The sequence below is a fragment of the Salvelinus fontinalis genome, chromosome 42 (genome assembly GCF_029448725.1).
Source record: "Salvelinus fontinalis isolate EN_2023a chromosome 42, ASM2944872v1, whole genome shotgun sequence".
NCBI classification, from domain to species: Eukaryota; Metazoa; Chordata; class Actinopteri; order Salmoniformes; family Salmonidae; genus Salvelinus; species Salvelinus fontinalis.
In genome coordinates this window covers 814,072-835,816 of record NC_074706.1, presented here as the reverse complement: position 1 = coordinate 835,816, position 21,745 = coordinate 814,072, and the positions used below count along the sequence as shown (strand labels likewise).

General features: G+C 44.7%; 2 protein-coding genes across 5 annotated transcripts; both read left to right on the top strand.

Moving 5' to 3' along the window:
• The first annotated feature begins 274 nt into the window (after positions 1-274).
• Positions 275-3,362, top strand: LOC129841293 (zinc finger protein 628-like). 2 transcript variants are annotated; one of them, XM_055909495.1, is made up of 4 exons: positions 275-555; positions 809-936; positions 1,303-1,399; positions 1,640-3,362. In XM_055909495.1, exons 1-4 carry the CDS (start codon positions 279-281, stop codon positions 2,866-2,868), a joined length of 1,731 nt encoding a protein of 576 aa, XP_055765470.1. In that variant the 5' UTR covers positions 275-278; the 3' UTR covers positions 2,869-3,362. The 2 variants fall into 2 exon arrangements, with proteins under 2 accessions (XP_055765470.1, XP_055765469.1); XM_055909494.1 differs by having other exon boundaries at positions 803-936.
• Positions 3,363-11,773: 8,411 nt separating this feature from the next.
• LOC129841291 (zinc finger protein 628-like) lies at positions 11,774-21,120 on the top strand. 3 transcript variants are annotated; one of them, XM_055909492.1, is made up of 5 exons: positions 11,774-11,869; positions 12,216-12,467; positions 13,980-14,368; positions 14,864-14,960; positions 15,390-21,120. In XM_055909492.1, the coding sequence occupies exons 2-5, from the start codon at positions 12,251-12,253 to the stop codon at positions 16,601-16,603; spliced, it is 1,917 nt and encodes a 638-aa protein (XP_055765467.1). In that variant the 5' UTR covers positions 11,774-11,869; positions 12,216-12,250; the 3' UTR covers positions 16,604-21,120. The 3 variants fall into 3 exon arrangements, with proteins under 3 accessions (XP_055765467.1, XP_055765466.1, XP_055765468.1); XM_055909491.1 differs by having other exon boundaries at positions 11,777-11,869; positions 12,179-12,467; XM_055909493.1 differs by having other exon boundaries at positions 11,817-12,467; positions 13,980-14,116.
• The last annotated feature ends 625 nt before the right edge of the window (positions 21,121-21,745 follow it).

The following is a 21,745-nucleotide window of genomic DNA, read 5'->3' as shown; positions in this document are numbered from 1 at the left end:
GAACCTTTGTTGCACTATTTTACGCTGGACTGTCTTCGCCACTTGGTTGTTAGCGAGCTGGGAGGAGCTGTCACTTGTTGACAGAGAAACAGATACGCGATGTGTCAGTGATGGACATGGCATATTTCTACCCACTTGTTCTGAATAATAGGGCTATCTGAAGAGATTCACTTTAGGATCACACACACAGTCCTGATTTGCTCCCACAAGCACAGATGTTTGGGACAGATCCCACTGTGAATTGATCTGTGAAAAAGACACACACACACACAAGCAGTATGTCGGAGAACCTCGTCCTCACCTTCCAGACCCAGCTCTCGGGAGTCATGGAGACGGTCTTAAAGTCAGCCATATATGAGATCACCAGGTTGGTGGAGGACGGCTTCCTGGAGGAGGTGTCCCGGAGCCGTGAGCAGGTCGAGTCGCTGAAGAAGAGGCTACAGCGGTCGGAGAACAGAGGAAGGGAGAGGGACAGAGAGGGAGGCCAGAGGGGGAAGTGTGAGGACTGTGGGAGAGCAGATGAGGAAGGTGGAAACTCTGGAAACTCACAGACAGGTGAGGAGAGACACATCTAAAGTCAATATGGAAGAATCACTCTGAAGTGTGACTGATGTAATCTGTACCTTTCATACTTTGGTGATCAGGCAGTATTGGTTTAAGAAAGGAGTTAGTGGTATCTCAAAAAGAGGCCTCCTTTCCTTCATCTGCACTGATGCAAAAAAAGACTTCACAGCATCCACAATGTTGCGTTCACCTTTCCTTTTACGTAAATAAAATGTTCTCTTTGTTTACCTGTGGCAAGGTGCAGAGAGGGGGCGTGGCCTGAAGCAGGAGAAGGTACCAGGGGAGGAGTGGAGCAGCTGTGGGGGAGTGGCCGGGGAAACAGCCTTCCATGATTTGGAGGCTGAGGCCACCAGCCTTAGGAGAACCTCTGAGGTATCTAGGGGACTAAACACCTGTGAAGGGTGGAGGGTGCAGTGTAACAGGACGTTCAGGTAGAAATATATTTCAGAAAACATATTAGAACAGATAGTCTGTCAGGAATAATTGGGCAGCCTTTGTCAAACCTCTCCTCATATTTGAACTGTTCCAGAACTTAAACACTTGATTGAAATTGTCAACGAATCATCAAGCCTTTCACTACTCTAATCAGGTATGCTAGTGCAGGGCTATGACAAAGCTGTGAGATGTCTGGGGGTCCCTGAGGAGAATTCTGAATGTAGAACCATGTCAGCTCTATTCAGTCACTGTCAGTTTATCCATCATTTAGTCAGAATTCGACTCATTAATTTGCTCTTCCAGTCTACAGAGGTCGCAGGTCAGAAGCTGGACAGTCTGCTGAAAGAGGAGCCTCTCCACAACACTGAGCTACAGGAGAGATGGGGTGTCTGCCTGGACGGTGGGTTGTTTACAACAAACATAACATAGACAATTGCCTACCTTTAGGTTTAAGAGAATGATAAGAAGAGTAACTTATAATATGCTGTGTCATTCCAAATGTATTCATTATTACACATGTAATGTCAACTTCAAGCTGTAAGTACACATGTAACATTACAGTTACTCTACTACTGTTTCTACTAGTTCTAATGTCTTAAATATTAATGCTTCTAATGACTCATATCCCCTGTGTTTTCAGGTGCCGTTGGTTCAGACGTCTCGGGGCCAAGTAAGAGTTTCAGTGAGCAGGAGCTGCAGCAGTGCCAGGCTGACTGGGGATCCGGTCTAGACCAGGGGCCTGAACCACCAGGCCCAGAGGGAAACCCAGCGGACCCCAGCCAACCTCTCTTCCAACCCCGTTACAGCATGGAGGCTCTGGGGGGTGGCTTTGAGAAATCTGGTTACGGCGGTGCTGGTGGTGGAGGAGGCCATCGTCTAGACGTGGAAGGGCTGGATAGGCTTCCTGGTTCTCCGTCTCATCTGGGGGGGCTGAGCTACGGAGCTGTGGGTCACTACCAGGTGGACCTGGGGGGGTCTGAAGGGGGAGACCATCACCATCGCTCCCACATGCCTGTTCCCCATCGGAGCCGGAGGGAGCAGGTGGGGTCGCCAACACCATCCCCCCACCCAGAGGTGGGTGTCCGGAACTGCCTGTTGATCAACGAGGAGGGGTACCTGCAGGACTCCAGTGTCTTGTACCCTGAACACGGTGTCCCAGAGTCAGGTAGCAGAGCCAGTCACAGGGGGCTAACCTCCATCCACTCTGGAAGCTCAGCCCACAACAACAACACAGAGAGCCTGTATGGTGCCCCTGACAACTTTGGACACTCTCTAAACCTCAGAGATCGTTCACAAGAGCAGGTAACAGAAGGAGGAGTAATGGGAGGAGGGGGGAAGCGTCACGCCTGCAATCAATGCACCATGACATTCTCAGACTCTGGATCCCTTGAGGCCCACAAGCAGACACACAAAACGGGTAGAGTCTCAGGGTCAGGATCTCTGTACTCCTGCACCCAGTGCGGTAAGACCTTCACCCAGGCCTGCAACCTCAAGGTCCACCAGCGAGTCCACCAGGCAGAGGGACTTCACCTCTGCAGCCACTGCTCCAAGGGCTTCACTTCCTTCTGCGACCTGAAGAGGCACAAGTGCAGCCAGATGACAGACAAGCCCTACTGCTGCTCCATCTGCGGGAACAAATTCAGTCGGCTCTGGAACCTCAAGCTGCACCGGCGCATTCACACACAGGAGAAACCCCACCGCTGCACTATGTGTGACAAGAGCTTTGCTCGGGCGGACAATTTGAAGGTGCACCAGCGCACCCACACTGGGGAGAGACCGTACTGCTGCGCTGTGTGTGGACTCAGCTTCAAACAACTGAACCATCTGAAGTGGCACCAGCGCAAACACAGGCTGGATCTCCTGGCCTGAGCAGTGGTCTAGAAAACCATTTTTTTTAGAAATTGTTTATTAATAAGGACATTGAAAATATGAACTGTTGGAAATCAAACCATGTGTTGAATAAGAATTAATGTCTTACATTTGGACTGTCTATAAATTGTCTGTCATAATGATCGTGCGTAACCTATGAAACATTTGAATGATGGAGCATTCGTGTGCTCGTGGGAAGTCGTAAGTCTGACATGATTGTGTTCAAGTGTATTTGAAGTCAGACCAATTCTTTAACCAATAAGATTTTTGCTAGCTAATGTTGCTCATAATAAAGTTATCTAGTTTGCTTAACATTGACAGTATGGTAAAACTAGCTACATTATCCAAATTGATAAGTTTGTAATTGTCAAAATTGGATTTGTCATGTTTTGGTTGAAAAGGTATAAGTGCTTGTAATTACGACTTAGAGGGTTGTTCAAGTGAAACTTCCCAGCCCAGATTTTTACATACAAATAAAACACATTTTAAAGCAACTAGTTTCAACCCGCAGAACATAAAAACCATGAACACAGTACACCTATATTTAAACTTGTTTATAGGCTTCTAACTTTCCTAATAAATAGAGTTAAAAACAAATTAGAAAAAATAACCAGAATATGTTTCAAATACAATTATTCAAGTCTCAATTCAAATTCCCTGTGCTCAATAATGCCAAGGTAACCTGTCTAAATGACTATCATCCTGTAGTACTCACATCTGTAGCCAAACATTCTTTGAAAGCCTGTTCATGGCTCACATCAACACCATCATCACAGACAACCTGTACTCACTCCAATTTGCATACAGCCCCAACAGATCCACAGATGACACAATCTCTAGTGCACTCCACTGCATTTTTCACTTGGACAAAATGAACAGCAAAAGTACATGAGAATGCTTTTCATTGGCTACAGCTCAGCGTTCAACACCATAGTGCCCTCCAAGCTCATCACTAAGCTAAGGACCCTGGGACTGAACCATGGACTGAAGACCTCCCTCTGCAACTAGATCCTGGACTTCGTGACGGGACGCCCCCAGGTAGTGAGGGTAGGCAACACACCCGCCACACTAACCATCAACACGGGGGCCCCTCAGGGATGCGTGCTTAGTCCCCTCCTATACTCTCTGTTCATCCACGATGCCTGGCCACACACGAATCCAACATCATTATTTAGTTTGCAGACAACACAATGGTGGTAGGCCTGATCACCGACGACAATGAGACAGCCTTTAGGGAGGAGATCAGAGACGTGGCAGTGTGGTGCTAGGAAAACAACCTCTCCCTCAACGTGGGCAAGACAAAGGAGCTGATGTGGACTTCAGGAAACGGATGGCTGAGCACGCACCCATTCACATTGACGGGGCTGTAGTGGGTCGAGAGCTTCAAGTTCCTCAGTGTCCACATCACTAAGGATCTATTGTCGGTAGGTAGCCTTGTGGTTAGATCATTGGGCCAGTAACTGAAAGGTTGCTGGATCAAATCCTTGAGCTGACAAGGTAAAAATCTGTAGTTTTGCCCCTGAACAAGGCAGTTGTTCCCCGGTAGGCAGCTGTTCCCCGGTAGGCCGTCATTGTAAATAAGAATATGTTCTTAACTGACTTGCCTAGTTAAATAAAAAAATCTATCATGGCCCAAACACACCAACAGAGTCGTGAATTACTTTTATTATTATGTTTTACTTTTCTATTATTTCTGTATTTTCTTTCTCTGCATTGTTGGGAAGGGCACGTAAGTAAGCATTTCACTGTTAGTCCACACCTGTTGTTTACGAAGCATGTGACAAATAACATTTGATTATGAATTCAAAATTGTTCTTGTCTTTTTTTTTGTGCACTTCGCTACGTCATTCTCTCGAAGCATTATTATTCCAAACAACAAAAGCACCCCAAATGTTTACACAACAAAAGCTTTACATTTTAGTAATTTAGCAGATGCTCTTATCCAAAGTGCGAAAGTATTCACGCCTATTGGCATTTTTCCTATATTGTTGCCTTACAACTTGTAATGAAAATGTATTTTGGGGGGGGGGGGTTGTATCATTTGATTTACACAACATGCCTACCACTTTGAAGATGCAAAATATGTTTTCTTGTGAAACAAACAAGAAATAAGACAAAAAAAACAGAAAACTTGAGCATGCATAAGTATTCACCCCCTGAAGTCAATTCTTTGTAGAGCCACCTTTTGCAGCAATTACAGCTGCAAGTCTCTTGGGGTATGTCTCTATAAGCTTGGCACATCTAGCCACTGGGATTTTTGCCCATTCTTCAAGGTAAAACTGCTCCAGCTCCTTCAAGTTGGATGGGTTCCGCTGGTGTACAGCAATCTTTGTCATACCACAGATTCTCAATTGGATTGAGGTCTGGACTTTGACCAGGCTATTCCAAGACATTTAAATGTTTCCCCTTAAACCACTTGAGTGTTGCTTTAGCAGTATACTTAGGGTCATTGTCCTGCTGGAAGGTGAACCTCTGTCCCAGTCTCAAATATCTGGAAGCTGAAACAGGTTTTCCCTCAAAACATTCCCTGTATTTAGCGCCATTCATCATTCCTTCAATTCTGACCAGTTTCACAGTCCCTGCCGTTGAAAGACATCCCCAAATCATGATGATGCCACCACCATGCTTCACTGTGGGGATGGTGTTCTCAGGGTGATGAGAGGTGTTGGATTTGCGCTAGACATAGCGTTTTCCTTGATGGCCCAAAAGCTCCCACATGCCTTTTTTACGAACACCAATTGTGTTTGCTTATTTCTTTCTTTAAGCAATTACTTTTTTATGGCCACTCTTCCGTAAAGCCCAGCTCTCTGGAGTGTATGACTTAAAGTGGTCCTATGGACAGATACTCCAATCTCCGCTGTGGAGCTTTGCATCTCCTTCAGGGTTATCGTTGGTCTCTTTGTTGCCTCTCTGATTAATGCCCTACTAGCCTGATCTGTGAGTTTTGGTGGGCGGCCCTCTCTTGGCAGGTTTGTTGTGGTGCCATATTCTTTCAATTTTTTAACAATGGATTTAATGGTGCTCTGTGTGTTTTCAATTTTTTATTTTATTTTTTTATAACCCAACCCTGATCTCTACTTCTCCACAACTTTGTCCCTGACCTGTTTGGAGAGCTCCTTGGTCTTCATGGTGCCGCTTGCTTGGTGGTTCCCCTTGATTAAGGGTGTTCCAGACTCTGGGGCCATTCGGAACAGGTGTATATATACTGAGATCATGTGACACAGATTGCACACAGGTGGACTTTAACTAATTATGTGACTTCTGAAGGTAATTGGTTGCACCAGATCTTATTTAGGAGCTTCATAGCAAAGGGGGTGAATACATATGCACGCACCACTTTTCCGTTCTATTTTTTGTCAATTCTTTTTAACAAATCATTTTTTTCATTTCACTTCACCAGTTTGGTCTATTTTGTGTATGTCCATTACATGAAATCCCAATAAAAATCTATTTAAAATTACAGGTTGTAATGCAAAATAATAGGAAAATTGCCAAGGGGGATGAATACTTTTGCAAGGCACTGTATACGAGCAATTAGGGTTAAGTGTCTTGCTCAAGGTCACATCGACAGACTTTTCACCTAGCTCCGGGATTCAAACCAGCAACCTTTCGGTTAATGGGTCGACACACTTAACTGCTATGCCACCTACCTATAGGCTACCTGCCGCGTTGATACTTGTAATCAATCAATATATCATGACTCAAAGCGAGACCCAGATGCAGACACAGGAGGCAGATGGTTGGAGTCTTCCAATGTTTATTAATCCAAAAGGAGTAGGCAAGAGAATGGTCGTGGACAGGCAAAAGGTCAAAACCAGATCAGAGTCCAGGAGGTACAGCGTGGCAGACAGGCTCGTGGTCAAGGCAGGCAGAAAGGTCAGTCAGGTGGGTACAGAGTCCAAAAACAGGCAAGGGTCAAAACCAGGAGGACTAGAAAAAGGAGAAATAGTTGCAAAAATCAGAAGAACGGGAAAAACGCTGGTTGACTTGGAAAAACATACAAGACGAACTGGCACAGACAGGAAACACAGGGATGAATACAGTGGGGAAAATAAGCGACACCTGGAGGGGGTGGAGACAATCACAGAGACAGGTGAAACAGATCAGGGCGTGACAAAAACATAAAAGAACAAGTCTTTCATTACATTTTTACATTACATTTACATTTAAGTCATTTAGCAGACGCTCTTATCCAGAGCGACTTACAAATTGGTGCATTCACCTTATGACATCCAGTGGAACAGCCACTTTACAATAGTGCATCTAAATCTTTTAGGGGGGGGGGGGGGGTCTGAAGGATTGCTTTATCCTATCCTAGGTAGGATCCTATCCCAATCACTGTGAGAATAGATGGGGATCCCTGCTTCATTAAAACTAACACGGCTGGGTTTTGAATTCACAGCTAATGGAGAGAGAACTATTCCTTCAGGGCCTGCCATGGTTTCTAGACCAAAGTAGTGCACTATATAGAGAATAGGGTACCATTTAAGACTCACACCCTGCTCTCTCTATCTGTCTTTGTGTATGGTCTTCAGGTGTTTCTTCAGATAGCCAGGTGTAGGGTTTCTCCCCAATGTGGACCAGTTTGTGCCTCTTCAGATTATTGTAATTCAGAAAGCCCTTCCTGCAGTACGAGCACCAGTGTCTCTTCTCCCCGTGGTGCCACCTCAGGTGGACATTCAGCTCCAGGCGCTTCGAGGATGCGCCGGATGATGAAGCGTTTGGCACAGATCAGGCAGACGAACAGTCGCACGCCGCTGTGGTCACGCCAAAAGCGGTAGACGGTGGCCCTGTTGAAAGTAGTGGCCCTGCTGGTTGCCGTGGATGCAGTTTCAGGCCTTGAAGTTGGGGAAGTCCTTGCCGCAGGCAGAGCAGGAGGAGTGGCTCTCTAAAGCGGCAGTGCTGCTCAGGACACGACCGCAGTCTGCGTACTGGTTCTTAGCGAGATGTTTCTGCTGAAACTGGGGAGACTTGGAGCTGGAACGGCAACTACATCAGTTGTGATTGGCGGTACTGCCATGCCTGCTGGAATGTCAGCGGGCACTGGGAAGACATGAAGCCGGAGCGAGGGCTGGCGGTGATAATGAAGGGGGTAGGTCGAGGGCTGGAGAGAGACCATTTAAAAGGTAAAGCCGCCACGGCCACCGAACGAGGTCTCAAATCAAATCAAATATTATTTGTCACATACACATGGTTAGCAGATGTTAATACGAGTGTAGCGAAATGCTTGTGCTTCTAGTTCCGACCATGCAGTAATATCTAACAAGTAATCTAACCTAACAATTTCACAGCAACTACCTTATACACACAAGTGTAAAGGAATTAATAAGAATTTGTACATAAAAAATTATATGAATGAGCGATGGCCGAACGGCATAGGCAAGATGCAGTAGATGGTATAGAGTACAGTATTTACATATGAAATGAGTAATGTAGGGTATGTAAACATTATATAAAGTGGCTGGTGATACATTTAGTACATACATTTTTCATTATTAAAGTGGCTAGAGATGAGTCAGTATGTTGACAGCAGCCACTCAATGTTAGTGATGGCTGTTTAACATTCTGACAAAGCAAAAACAGGTTTTTAGAAATGTTAGCAAATTTCTTAAATAAAAACCTGAAATATCAAATTTACATAAGTAAAATGTGCTGTTTTTCAGTCTCTCGTCCCAGCTTTGATGCACCTGTACTGACCTCACCTTCTGGATGATAGCGGGGTGAACAGGCAGTGGCTCGGGTGGTTGTTGTCCTTGATGATCTTTTTGGCCTTCCTGTGACATCGGGTGGTGTAGGTGTCCTGGAGGGCAGGTAGTTTGCCCCCGGTGATGCGGTGTGCAGACCTCACTACCCTCTGGAGAGCCTTACGGTTGTGGGCGGAGCAGTTGCCGTACCAGGCGGTGATGCAGCCCGACAGGATGTTCTCGATTGTGCATCTGTAAAAGTTTGTGAGTGTTTTTGGTGACAAGTCGAATTTCTTCAGCCTCCTGAGGTTGAAGAGGCGCTGCTGCAGCAGCTCTGCTTTGCCAAGCGCAAGAAGTATGTGTGCCCTGACTTCTACAGAGGTCATATCGCAGTAAATGCTGTACAGCCACTGCAGACGTTTGATTAACCATGCAAAGCCTTTAAGGAACTTGATTTGGCCTCCACAACAGCCTCCACACACAGCCTCCTCAACATATTTTCAGATCAAGCATAAATATGCTCTTCCTCCCAGTTGACAACTCCAAAGTGTCGCAAAGAACCTTGGCGTGACCCTGTACAACACCCTGTAGTTCTCTGCAAACATCAAAGCAGTGACCCGCTCCTGCAGGTTCATGCTCTACAACAGAGTACGACCCTACCTCACACAGGAAGCGTTACAGGTCCTAATCCAGGCACTTGTCCTCTCCCGTCTGGACTACTGCAACTCTCTGTTGGCTAGGCTTCCCGCTTGTGTCATCAAACCCCTGCAACTTATCCAGAACAGAGCAGCTCACCTGGTTATCAACCTTCCACAGTTCTCACGCCACCCCGCTCCTCTGCACACTCCAATAGCTTCCAGTTGAAGCTCCAATCCACTACAATACCATGGTGCTTACCTACAGAACAGCAAGAGGAACTGCCTCTCCCTACCTTCAGGCTAGGCTCAAACCCTACACCCCAACCCGAGCACTCCGTTCTGCCACCTCAGGTCTCTTGGCCCTCCCACTCCTACGGGAGGGCAGCTCCCGCTCAGCCCAGTCGATGCTCGACTCTTTCCTGGCACCCCAATGGTAATACCATCTTCCCCCTGAAGCTAGGACAATAGAGTCCCTGCCCATCTTCCAAAAACATCTGAAACACTCCCTCTTCAAACAGTATCTTAAATAATCATCCTCCTCCTCACCTCGACCCCCCCACCCACCCTGTGCATTCTAATTGTGTGTGTGTGTGTGTGTGTGTGTGTGTGTGTGTGTGTGTGTGTGTGTGTGTGTGTGTGTGTGTGTGTGTGTGTGTGTGTGTGTGTGTGTGTGTGTGTGTGTGTGTGTGTGTGTGTGTGTGAGAGAGAGAGAGAGAGGGTGATTGAGTACTGTGGGATTCTCTAATCAGTTTGGCTTATTGCACATGTCAGAGTCTATGGTTGAAGTTGTTGAGTGGTTTTTGGCAATACACTATAGATTTACAGTACCGGTCAAAAGTTTGAACACACCTACTCATTCAGGGGTTTTTCTTAGTTTTTACTATTTTCTGATGATTGTGGCCAGGTCTTCTGATGCAGCACTCCACCACTCACCATCTTGGACAAATAGCTCTTACACAACCTGGAGGTGTGTTGGGTCACTGTCCTGTTGAAAAACAAATGATAGTCGCAATAAGTGCAAACCAGATGGGATGGCATATCGCTGCAGAATGTGGTGGTAGCCATGTTGGTTAAGTGTGCCTTGAATTCTAAATAAATCATTGACAGTGTAACCAGCAAAGCACCCCCACACCATCACACCTCCTCCTCGATGTGTCACGGTGGGAATCACACATGCAAAGATCAGCAGTTCACCTACTCTGCGTCTCACAAAGACAGACGGCAGTTGGAACCAAAAATCTCACATTTGGACTCATCAGACCAAAGGACAGATTTCCACCAGTCTAATGTCCATTGCTCGTGTTTCTTGGCACAAGCAAGTCTCTTATTATTGGTGTCTATTAGTAGTGGTTCCTTTGCAGCAACTCGACCATGAAGGCCTGATTCACACGGTCTCCTCTGAACAGTTGATGTTGAGATGTGTCTGTTACTTGAACTCTGTGAAGCATTTATTTGGGCTGCAATTTCTGTGGCTGGTAACTCTAATGAACTTGTCCTCTGCAGCAGAGGTAACTCTGGGTCTTCCTTTTCTGTGGCGGTCCTCATGAGAGCCAGTTTCATCATAGCGCTTGATGGTTTTGCGACTGCACCTGAAGAAACGTTCAAAGTTCTTGACATTTTCCAGATTGACTGACCTTGATGTCTTAAACCATTGCTGGACTGTCGTTTCTCTTTGCTTATTTGAGCTGTTGTTGCCACAATATGGAGTTGGTCTTTAACCAAATAGAACTATCGTCTGTATACCCCACCTACTTTGTCACAACACAACTGATTGGCTCAAACGCATTAAGGAAAGAAATTCCACAAATTAACTTTTAAGAAGGCACACCTGTTAATTAAAATGCATTCCAGGTGACAACCTCATGTAGTTGGTTGTGAGAATGCCAACAGTGTGCAAAGCTGTCATCAAGGCAAAGGGTGGCTACATTGAATAATCTCAAATCTAAAATACATTTTGATTTGTTAAACACTTTTTGGGTTACTAAATGATTCCACATGTGTTATTTCATAGTTTTTATGTTTTAACTATCATTCTACAATGTAGAAAATAGTAAAAATAAAGAAAAACCCTTGAATGAGTAGGTGTGTCTAAACTTTTGACTGGTACTGTATGTGTTCCAGAGTATAGTGTTCCAGAGTAGAGTGTTCCAGAGGAGACTGTTCCAGAGTAGAGAGACTCACAGTAGTAACTGTACTTGAATACTGACAATGTCTGCTGTTGCAGGTGGGAAGATGCTAGTTAGTTACCTGAAAAATATTTAATCTCTCAATGTTCATATTAAAGTGCACCAAATTCATGCATTTAGCTGTTGATATGACTTTTTTTTGTTGGCAGCGGTTCTCTTCAACCCACACTTTCATATGAATCTACAATATATTCATATTTCCCCCCCAAAAAAGTACAGGGGCGATCAGAATTGGCCTATGTTGGTAATATGACTAATTCTTATTTTATGGACTCGGCGCACAGTGCTTTGTGTGACGCATTGAGTGATGGCTGAGATAAATTGCTTCCCGTGTACATTTTCTGTCAATTTATACACAATAAATAGAGGTCGTCTTTTTAACTCGAATAAGGTAACGTTCCGACGTAGAATGTTCCACTACCCGACCCGTTGGTATGTTTCCGGAAGTACATTTTTTGGGGGTGGATGCTTATTGTGTTGACTGGCTAGCAAAGTAAGTGCCGAGCCAACTACCATTGCCTTGCTTTCTTTCAATACCTCTGGTATTTTATATTCATTCGAATAGCCACATATACAGTAAATGCTACATCTTATATCTCGAAATTATATTTAAAAAAAATGCATTAGGTAGAGACCACAACATCCAACAGCAACGTTTGCTAGCATGCTAACACAGACAAAAGTGGTTTAGTTACCTGTATCTTTGCAGCTAATTTGAGCGATTTTTCCTTTTGATATACGGAATCGTAACACTGACCAACCTGAACAAACGTATCTAAAAGTTACTATCTCTTAACTGTAGCTAGCTGCTCATAGACACTTTGCCATGATGTCCGCAGCCATCATAACTTTCCAGTCTCAGCTCTCCGGAGTCATGGAGACGGTCCTTAAGTCAGCCATGTACGAGATCACCAGGCTGGTGGAGGATAGTTTCCTGGAGGAGGTGTCCCGGAGCCGGGAACAGGTCGAGTCACTGAAGACGCGGCTGCAGTGGTCGGAGAACAGAGAGGGAGGCCAGAGGGGGAAGTGTGGGGACTGTGGGAGAGCTGGCAAGGAAGGTGAAGAGATAAGCTTAGGAACTTCACAGACAGGTGAGAAGAGAGACATCTAACGACACAGTACCAGTCAAAAGTTTGGACACACCTACTCATTCTAGGGTTTTTCTTTATTTTTTATTATTTTCTACATTGTAGAATAATAGTGCTATCAAAACTATGAAATAACACATGTTAATAACACCAAAAAGTGTTAAACAAATCAAAACATATTTTACATTTTAGATTCTTCAAACTAGCCGCTTTTAACAGCTTTGCAAACGCTTGGCATTCTCTCAACCAGCTTCACCAGGAATGCTTTTCCAACAGTCTTAAAGAAGTTTCCACAAATGCTGAGCACTTGTCGGCTGCTTTTCCTTCACTCTGTGGTCCAACTCATCCCAAACCCTCTATTGGGTTGAGGTCAGGTGTTTGTGGAGGCCAGGTCATCTCATGCAGCACTCCATTACTCTCCTTCTTGGTCAAATAGCCCTTACACAGCCTAAACAAATGATAGGCCCACTAAGTGCAAACCAGATGGGATGGCATATCGCTGCAGAACGCTGTGTTAGCCATGTTGGTTAAGTGTACCTTGAATTCTAAATAAATCACATACGGTGTCACCAGCAAAGCACCTCCGTTACACCTCCTGGATGCTTCCCGTGGGAACCACACATGCGGAGGTCATCCGTTCATCTGCTCTGCGTCTCACACAGACACGGCAGTTGTAACCAAAAGTCTCACATTTGGACTCATCAGACCAAAGGAAAGATTTCCACCAGTCTAATGTCCATTGCTTGTGTTTCTTGGCCCAAGCAAGTCTCTTATTATTATTGGTGTCCTTTAGTAGTGGTTTCTTTGCAGCAATTTGACCATGAAGACCTGATTCACGCAGTCTCCTCTAAACTGTTGATTTTGAGATGTGTCTGTTACATGAACTCTGTGAAGCATTTATTTTTTGGCTGTAATTTCTGTGGCTGTTAACTCTAATGAACGTATCCCCTGCAGTAGAGGCAACTCTGGGTTTTGCGACTGCACTTGACGAAACATGAACAGTTCTTGAAATTTCCTGGATTGACTGACCTTCATGTCTTAAAGTAATAATTGACTGTCATTTCTCTTTGCTTATTTGAGCTGTTCTTGCCATAATATGGACTTGGTCTTTCACCAAATAGGTCTGTCTTTTGAATACCTCCCCTACCTTTTCATGACACAACTGATAGGCTCAAATGCATTAAGAAGAAAATAAATTCCACAAATTAACTTTTAAAAAGGCACACCTGTTAATTGAAACCCGACCTCAACTGGAATGAGTATGTGTGTCCAAACTTTTGACTGGTTATATATAAATGGAGGCATCACTGAAGTGAGGCTGCTGTATTGTGTACCTTATATACTTTGGTGATCACTGATCAGACAGTATTGGTTTAAGAAAAGAGTCAGTCATGGCTGGTGATGGCATCTTAATAAGATGTTTCCTTTCCTTCATCTGATGTGAGGAGACTCCATCCACAATGTTACTTTCCTTTTACTCCAAATGAAATGTTCTCTTTGTTTACCTGTGGCCAGGTGTGGAGAGGGGGCGTGGCCTGAAGCAGGAGAAGGTACAAGGGGAGGAGTGGAGCAGCTGTGGGGGCGTGGCCGGGGAAACAACCTTCAATGATCTGGAGGAGGCTGAGGCCACCAGCCCTAAGAGAACCTCTGAGGTAGGTAGGGGACTGACTAAACACATGGAGGCTGAGGCCACCAGCCCTAAGAGAACCTCTGAGGTAGGTAGGGGACTGACTAAACACATGGAGGCTGAGGCCACCAGCCCTAAGAGAACCTCTGAGGTAGGTAGGGGACTGACTAAACACATGGAGGCTGAGGCCACCAGCCCTAAGAGAACCTCTGAGGTAGGTAGGGGACTGACTAAACACATGGAGGCTGAGGCCACCAGCCCTAAGAGAACCTCTGAGGTAGGTAGGGGACTGACTAAACACATGGAGGCTGAGGCCACCAGCCCTAGGAGAACCTCTGAGGTAGGTAGGGGACTGACTAAACACATGGAGGCTGGGGCCACCAGCCCTAGGAGAATCTCTGAGGTAGGTAGGGGACTAAACACCTATGAAGGGTGGAGGGTGCAGTGTTACAGAAAGTTCAGTTAGAAATGTTATTTTAAAGGATATATTAGAACAGATAGTCTGTGAGGAATAATTGGGCAGCCTTTGTCAAACCTCTCCTCATATTTGAACTGTTCCAGAACTTAAACACTCAGTTCAACTTGTCAACGAATCATCAAGCCCTTCACTACTTGAATCAGGTATGCTAGTTCAGGGCTACGACAAAGTTGTGAGATGTCTGGGGGTCCCAGAGGAGTATTCTGAAAAGAAAACCATCATGTCAGCTCTGTTCAGTCACTGTCAGTTTATCCATTATTTAGTTAGAATCGACTCATTAATTTGCTCTTCCAGTCCACAGAGGTCACAGGTCAGAAGTTGGACAGTCTGCTGAAAGAGGAGGCTCTCCACAATACTGAGCTACAGGAGAGATGGGAGTTCTGCCTGGACGGTGAGTTGTTTACAACAAACATAACATAGACAATTGCTTACCTTTAGGTTTAAGAGAATGATAAGAAGAGTAACTTTTATAATATGCTGTGTCATTTCAAATGTATTCATTATTACTCATGTCAACTTGAAACTGTAAGTACACATTTAACATTACAGTTACTCTACTACTGTTTCTACAATTGCCAATGCCTTAACTCACGTGTCAAACTCATCCCACGGAGTGTCTGTGGGTTTCGCTCCATCCTTGTACTTGATTGATGAATTAAGGCCACTAATTATTAAGGAACTCCCCTCACCTGGTTGTCTAGGTCTTAATTGAAAGGGGAAATCAAAAACCAGCAGACACTAGGCCCTCTATGGAATGAGTTTAACACCCCTGTCTTAAATGTTAATGCTTCTAATGCCACATGTACCCTGTGTTCTTCAGAGGCTGATGGTTTGGATGTCTCTGGGCCCAGTAAGAGTTTTATTCAGCAGGAGCTACAGCAGTGCCAGGATGAGTGGGGATCCAGTCTAGACCAGAGGCCTGAACCACCAGGCCCAGAGGGAGACCAAAGAAAACCTATCGACCCTCTCTACCGTCCCCACTACAGCATGGAGGAACTAGGGGGTGACTTTGAGAAGTCTGGTTATGACAGTCTTAGTAGTGGAGGCCATCTTATAGACATGGAAGGGCTGGATAGGCTTCCTGGTTCTCCGTCTCGTCTGGGGGCGCTGAGCTACGGAGCTGTGGGTCACTACCAGGTGAACCTGGGGGGGTCTGAGGGGGGAGACCATCACCATCGCTCCCACATGCCTGGCTCCCATCAGAGACGGAGGGAGCAGGTGGAGTCGCCAACGCCACCCCCCCACCCGGTGGTGGGAGACCTGAACTGCCTGTTGATCAACGAGGAGGGGTACTTGCAGGACTCCAGTGTCTTGTACCCTGAACACGGTGTCCCAGAGTCGGGTAACAGAGCTGGCCACAGGGGGCTAACCTCCATCCACTCTGGAAGCTCTGCCCACAACAACACAGAGAGCCCGGATGATGCCGCTGACGATTTTGGACACTCTCTAAACCTCAGAGATTGTTCACAAGAGCAAGTAACAGGAGGAGGGGGGAGGCGTCATGCCTGCACTCAATGTACCATGAGCTTCCCAGACTCTGGTTCCCTCAAGTCCCACAAGCAGACACACAAAACGGGGAGAGGGTTGAGTTCAGCATCTGGGCCTCCGTACTCCTGCACCCAGTGCGGTAAGACCTTCACCCAGGCCTGCAACCTCAAGGTCCACCAGCGAGTCCACCAGGCAGAGGGACTTCACCTCTGCAGCCACTGCTCCAAGGGCTTCACCTCCTTCTCCGACCTGAAGAGGCACAAGTGCAGCCAGACGACAGACAAGCCCTACTGCTGCTCCATCTGTGGGAACAAGTTCAGTCGGCTCTGGAACCTCAAGCTGCATCAGCGCATTCACACGCAGGAGAAACCTCACCGCTGCACTATGTGTGACAAGAGCTTCACGAGGGTGGACATTTTGAAAGTACACCAGCGCACGCACACTGGGGAGAGACCGTACTGCTGTGCTGTGTGTGGACTCAGCTTCAAACGACTGGCCCATCTAAAGTTACACCAGCACAAACACAGGCCGAATTTCCTGGCCTGAGCGGTGGTCTAGAACAGTGGTTTCCAAACTGTGAGGCATGGGGTCCTCCAATTTCTTTTAAATATATATATACTTATAGTACATTCAAAAGTTTGGACACACCTACTCATTCAAGGATTTTTCTTTATTTTTTACAATTTTCTACATTGTAGAATAATAGTGAAGACATCAAATCTATGAAATAACACATATGGAATCATGTTGTAACCAAAAAAGTGTTAAACAAATCAAAATATGATTTATTTTTTAAATATTTATTTATAAAGTTTCTTCAAGTGCAGTCGCAAAACCATCAATCACTATGATGAAACTGAATCTCATGAGGACCGCCACAGAAAAGGAAGACCCAGAGTTACTTCTGCTGCAGAGAATAAGTTCATAAGAGTTATCTGCCTCAGAAATTGCAGCCCAAATAAATAAAATAAATCAAGTAACAGACCATCTCAACATCAACTGTTCTGATGAGACTGCATGAATCAGGTCGTCGTGGTCGATGACATTAGATGGATTGGACATTAGACCGGTGGAAATCTGTCCTTTAGTCTGATGAGTCCAAATTTGAGGATTTTGGTTCCAACCGCATGTGTGGGTCCTACCGTGAAGGATGGAGGAAGTGGTGGTGTTTTGCTGGTGACACTGTATGTGATTTATTTTGAATTCAAGGCACACGTAACCAGCATGGCTACCACCACATTCTGCAGTGATATGCCATCCCATCTGGTTTGCACTTAGTGGGACTATCATTTGTTTTTCAACAGGACAATGACCCAACACACCTCCAGGCTGTGTAAGGGTTATTTGACCAAGAAGGAGAGTAATGGAGTGCTGCATCAGATGACCTGGCCTCCACAAACACCTGACCTCAACCCAATTGAGATGGTTTGGGATGAGTTGGACCACAGAGTGAAGGAAAAGAAGCCAACAAGTGCTCAGCATATATGGGAACTCCTTCAAGACTGTTGGAAAAGCATTCCAGGTGAAGCTGGTTCAGTGAATGCCAAGAATGTGCAAAGCTGTAATCAAGACAAAGGGTGGCTATTTGAAGAATCTCAAATATAAAATATATTTGGATTTGTTTAACACTTTTTTTTGGTTACTACATGATTCCATGTGTTATTTCCTAATTATAATGTCTTCACTATTATTCCACAATGTAGAAAAAGAGCAGAAATAAAAACCCTTGATGTGTAGGTGTTCTAAAACTTTTGACCGGTAGTGTGTGTATGTACATACATACAGTGCCTTCGGAAAGTATTCAGACCTCTTGACTTTTTCCACATTTTGTTACTTACAGCCTTATAAAATTGATTAATGTTTTTTTCCCCTCATCAATCTACACACAATATCCCATAATGATGGGGAGTGTTGCTGCACAGCTATTTTCAGGTCTCTCCAGAGATGTTTGATCATTTACATTTAAGTCATTTAGCAGACGCTCTTATCCAGAGCGACTTACAAATTGGTGCATTCACCTTATGACATCCGATCAGGTTCAAGTCTTGTCTTGGCTGTGTGCTTCGGGTCATTGTCCTGTTGGAAGGTGAAACTTCGCCCCAGTCTGAGATCCTGAGCGCTCGGTAGCAGGTTTACATTAAGGATTGCTATGTACTTTGCTCCATTCATCTTTCCCTCGATCCTGAACAACATCCCCACAGCATGATGCTTCCACCACAATGCTTCACCGTATGGATGGTGGCAGGTTAGATGTGAAGCTTGGCTTTTTATTTTATTTATTTCACCTTTATTTAACTAGGCAGGCCAGTTGAGAAGAAGTTCTCATTTACAACTGCGACCTGGCCAAGACAAAGCAAAGCAGTGCGGCAAAAATAACAACACAAAGTTACACATAAACAGACAGTCAATAACACAGTAGAAAAATCTGTATACAGCGTGTGAACATTTAGAAGAGTAGGGAGGTAAGGCAATAAATAGGCCATAGAGAAGAAATTATTACAATTTAGCATTAACACTGGAGTGATAGATGTGCAGATGATGATGTGCAAGTAGAGATACTGGGGTGCAAAAGAGCAAGAGGATAAATAATATGGGGATGAGGTAGTTGGGTGTTCTATTTACAGATTGGCTGTGTACAGCTACAGTGATCTGGCATTCATGACAGAATTCTATCTTGGTTTCATTAGATCAGATAATATTGTTTTTCATGGTCTGAGAGTCTTTAGGTGCCTTTTGACAAACTCCAAGCGGGCTGTCGTGTCTTTTACTGAGGAATGGCTTCTGTATGGCCACTACCATAAAGGCCTATTTGTGGAGTGCTGCAGTGATGGCTGCCCTTCTGGAATGTTCTCCCATCTCCACAGAGTAACCCTGGAGCTCTGTCTGAGCTCTGAGTGACCATCAGGTTCTTGGTCATCTCCCTGACCAAGGCCCTTCTCACCCGATTGCTCAGTTTGGCTGGGCGGCCAGCTCTAGGAAGAATGATGGAGGCCACTGTGTTCTTGTGGACCTTCAATGCTGCAGAAATGTTTTGGTACCCTTCCCCAGATCAGAGTCTCGACACAATCCTGTCTCGGGGCTCTACGGACAATTCCTTCGACCTCATGGCTTGGTTTTTGCTCTGACATGCACTGTCAACTGTGGGACCTTATGTAGACAGGTGTGTGCCTTTTACAAATCATGTCCAATCAATTGAATTTACCACAGGTGGAATCCAATCAAGTTGTAGAAACATCTCAAGGATGATCAATGGAAACAGGATGCACCTGAACTCAATTTCGAGTCTCATAGCAAATGGTCTGAATACAATTTTTTTTATACATTTGCACAAATTTCTAAAAACCTATTTTCGGTTTCTCATTATGGGGTATTCTGTGTAGATTGATGTTGATTTTACTTTATTTAATCAAGGCTGTAATGTAACATTTGGAACAGTCAAGGGGTCTGAAATCCTTTCCGAAGGCACTGTATATACTCAGTCCAGCTCTTTAAGTTGTAATAGTGGAATGCACAAGGTGCAATTTAGAAATTGGGTAGTGCATCATCAGTTCCTCTTGTCATGTTAGTCTTTACATACCTTAGAGAGCTATTTATAACTTGTCAGAAATGTCCAGATCAATGAGCCCATGTCAACTAACGTTTTTTAAATTTATATCTTACAAAAATATAAACATCATGCAACAATTTTACTGAGTTACAGTTCATATAAGGAAATCAGTCAATTTAAATAAATTCATTAGGCACTAATCTATGGATTTCACATGACTGGGCAGGGGAGCAGCCATGGGTTGGCCTGGGAGGGCATAGGCCCACCCACTGGGAGCCAGATCCAGCCAAACATAATTATTACAGACAAAAATACTCCTCAGTTTCAACAGCTGTCTGGGTGGCTGGTCTCAGACAATCCCGCAGGTGAAGAAGCCGGATGTCGAGGTCTTGGGCTGGCATGGTTACACTTGATGTTGTGAAGCTAGTTGGATGTACTGCCAAACTATTGAAAAGTATGTTGGAGGTGGCTTATGGTAGAGAAATGAACATTAAATTATCTGGCAACAGCTCTGGTGGACATTCCTGCAGTCAGCATGCCAATTACACGCTCCCTCAAAATCTGAGACATCTGTGGCATTGTGTGCCAAAACTGCACATTTTAGAGGTCTTTTATTGTCCCTAGCTCAAGGTTCACCTGTGTAATGATCATGCTGTTTAATCAGCTTCTTGATATGCAACACCTGTCAGGTGGATGGATTATCTTGGCAAAAGAGAAATGCTCACTAACAGGGATGTATACAAATTTGTATACAACATTTGAGAGAAGTAAGCTTTTTGTGTGAATGGAACATTTCTGGGATCTTTTATTTCAGCTCAAGAAAAATGAGATCAACTCTACATATATTTACATTTTTGTTCAGTATAGGTTATTTAGCCCATAGATCTTGACAAGTTTGTCAGTCAAATAACACATGAATACACATTAGACATGGCCAAATGTATAGAATTGCAAGAAAATGAGCTTTAAAACAGCAACATTTCCTTTGCACCCCATGACAAAATGTGTAGAATTGCAGGAAATAAGCTTTAAAGGCAGCAACATTCTCTCCACCAACAAGAGCGGCGTGAACAGTTAGTGTCATGAACAGTGCTAGTGCCAATAGAAATAGACGTGTTAGATCCTGGGTTAAACTGGGAACATTGTTATACTCAGAAGGATAGTATCTAACAGTGAGGGACTGGTTTTTACATCAGAAGTTAATGGTTATCTGTAGGAGGCAGATGGCTTTGGGATGTCTAGGGGAGACGGGTGGAGATCTTAGAACCTAACAATGTCACTGAGGGAGAGAGGGCAGTGTATAACATCTACATTATGTCAGGATATGTTATTGTTAGCCATCAGGGATCCTCTGGGAGGAGAAGAGACACTGTCTGATATCATTCACCATGACAGCATTGATTTGAGGAGACTCAGCCTAGGAGAAAGGGTTAAATATCAGTGCTTGTGTGAAATGTTGTTTGTCTGAATGCAGCTCTATCGACCCTTTGGGAAGAATTAAACTTGGTAAAGCTTTCCTAGTGTCCGTGGAGTCATTAACTCAAAGAATTAGAACCTAACATGTGGTACGAGTTCCCCAATGCTGGAAGGGGGGGGGGGGGGGGCTGAGTGAAAAGATTTGGGATCCCTTGGTCTCGATTTTTATTTGGCATTGAGAACAATTTTTTTGTGATCAATAGTTTATTAATAAGGATATTGAAAATATAAACTGTTGGAAACCTAACCATGTTTTGAATAAGAATGTCTGCCTTTCATATCAGGATTTCCCAAACTCTGTACACACGTTTTGTTTTTTTCCATAGTGTAAAGGACGTCACGCTGCTTGCTAAGCGAGTACCACATCCTCCTGATTCGGCCCATACCGGTCTAGAACTCTGGACCTCTCAAACACACCCGCCTTCCTCAAGCGTCTTATCCGATTGCGCCACCTCAACAGTTAACTAATGAGGCGACGCAAGCGGGACACTTAAGGCTGAGAGGGAAAAGTTTGGGAAACCCTGCCTTAGATTAGACTGTCTAGGAATTGTCTGTCATAATGATCATGCCAACCTACCAAACATTTCAAAAGCACTTGAACACAATCATGGCAGACTTACAACTTCCCACGAGCACATGAATGCCCCATATTCAAGTCTGACCAA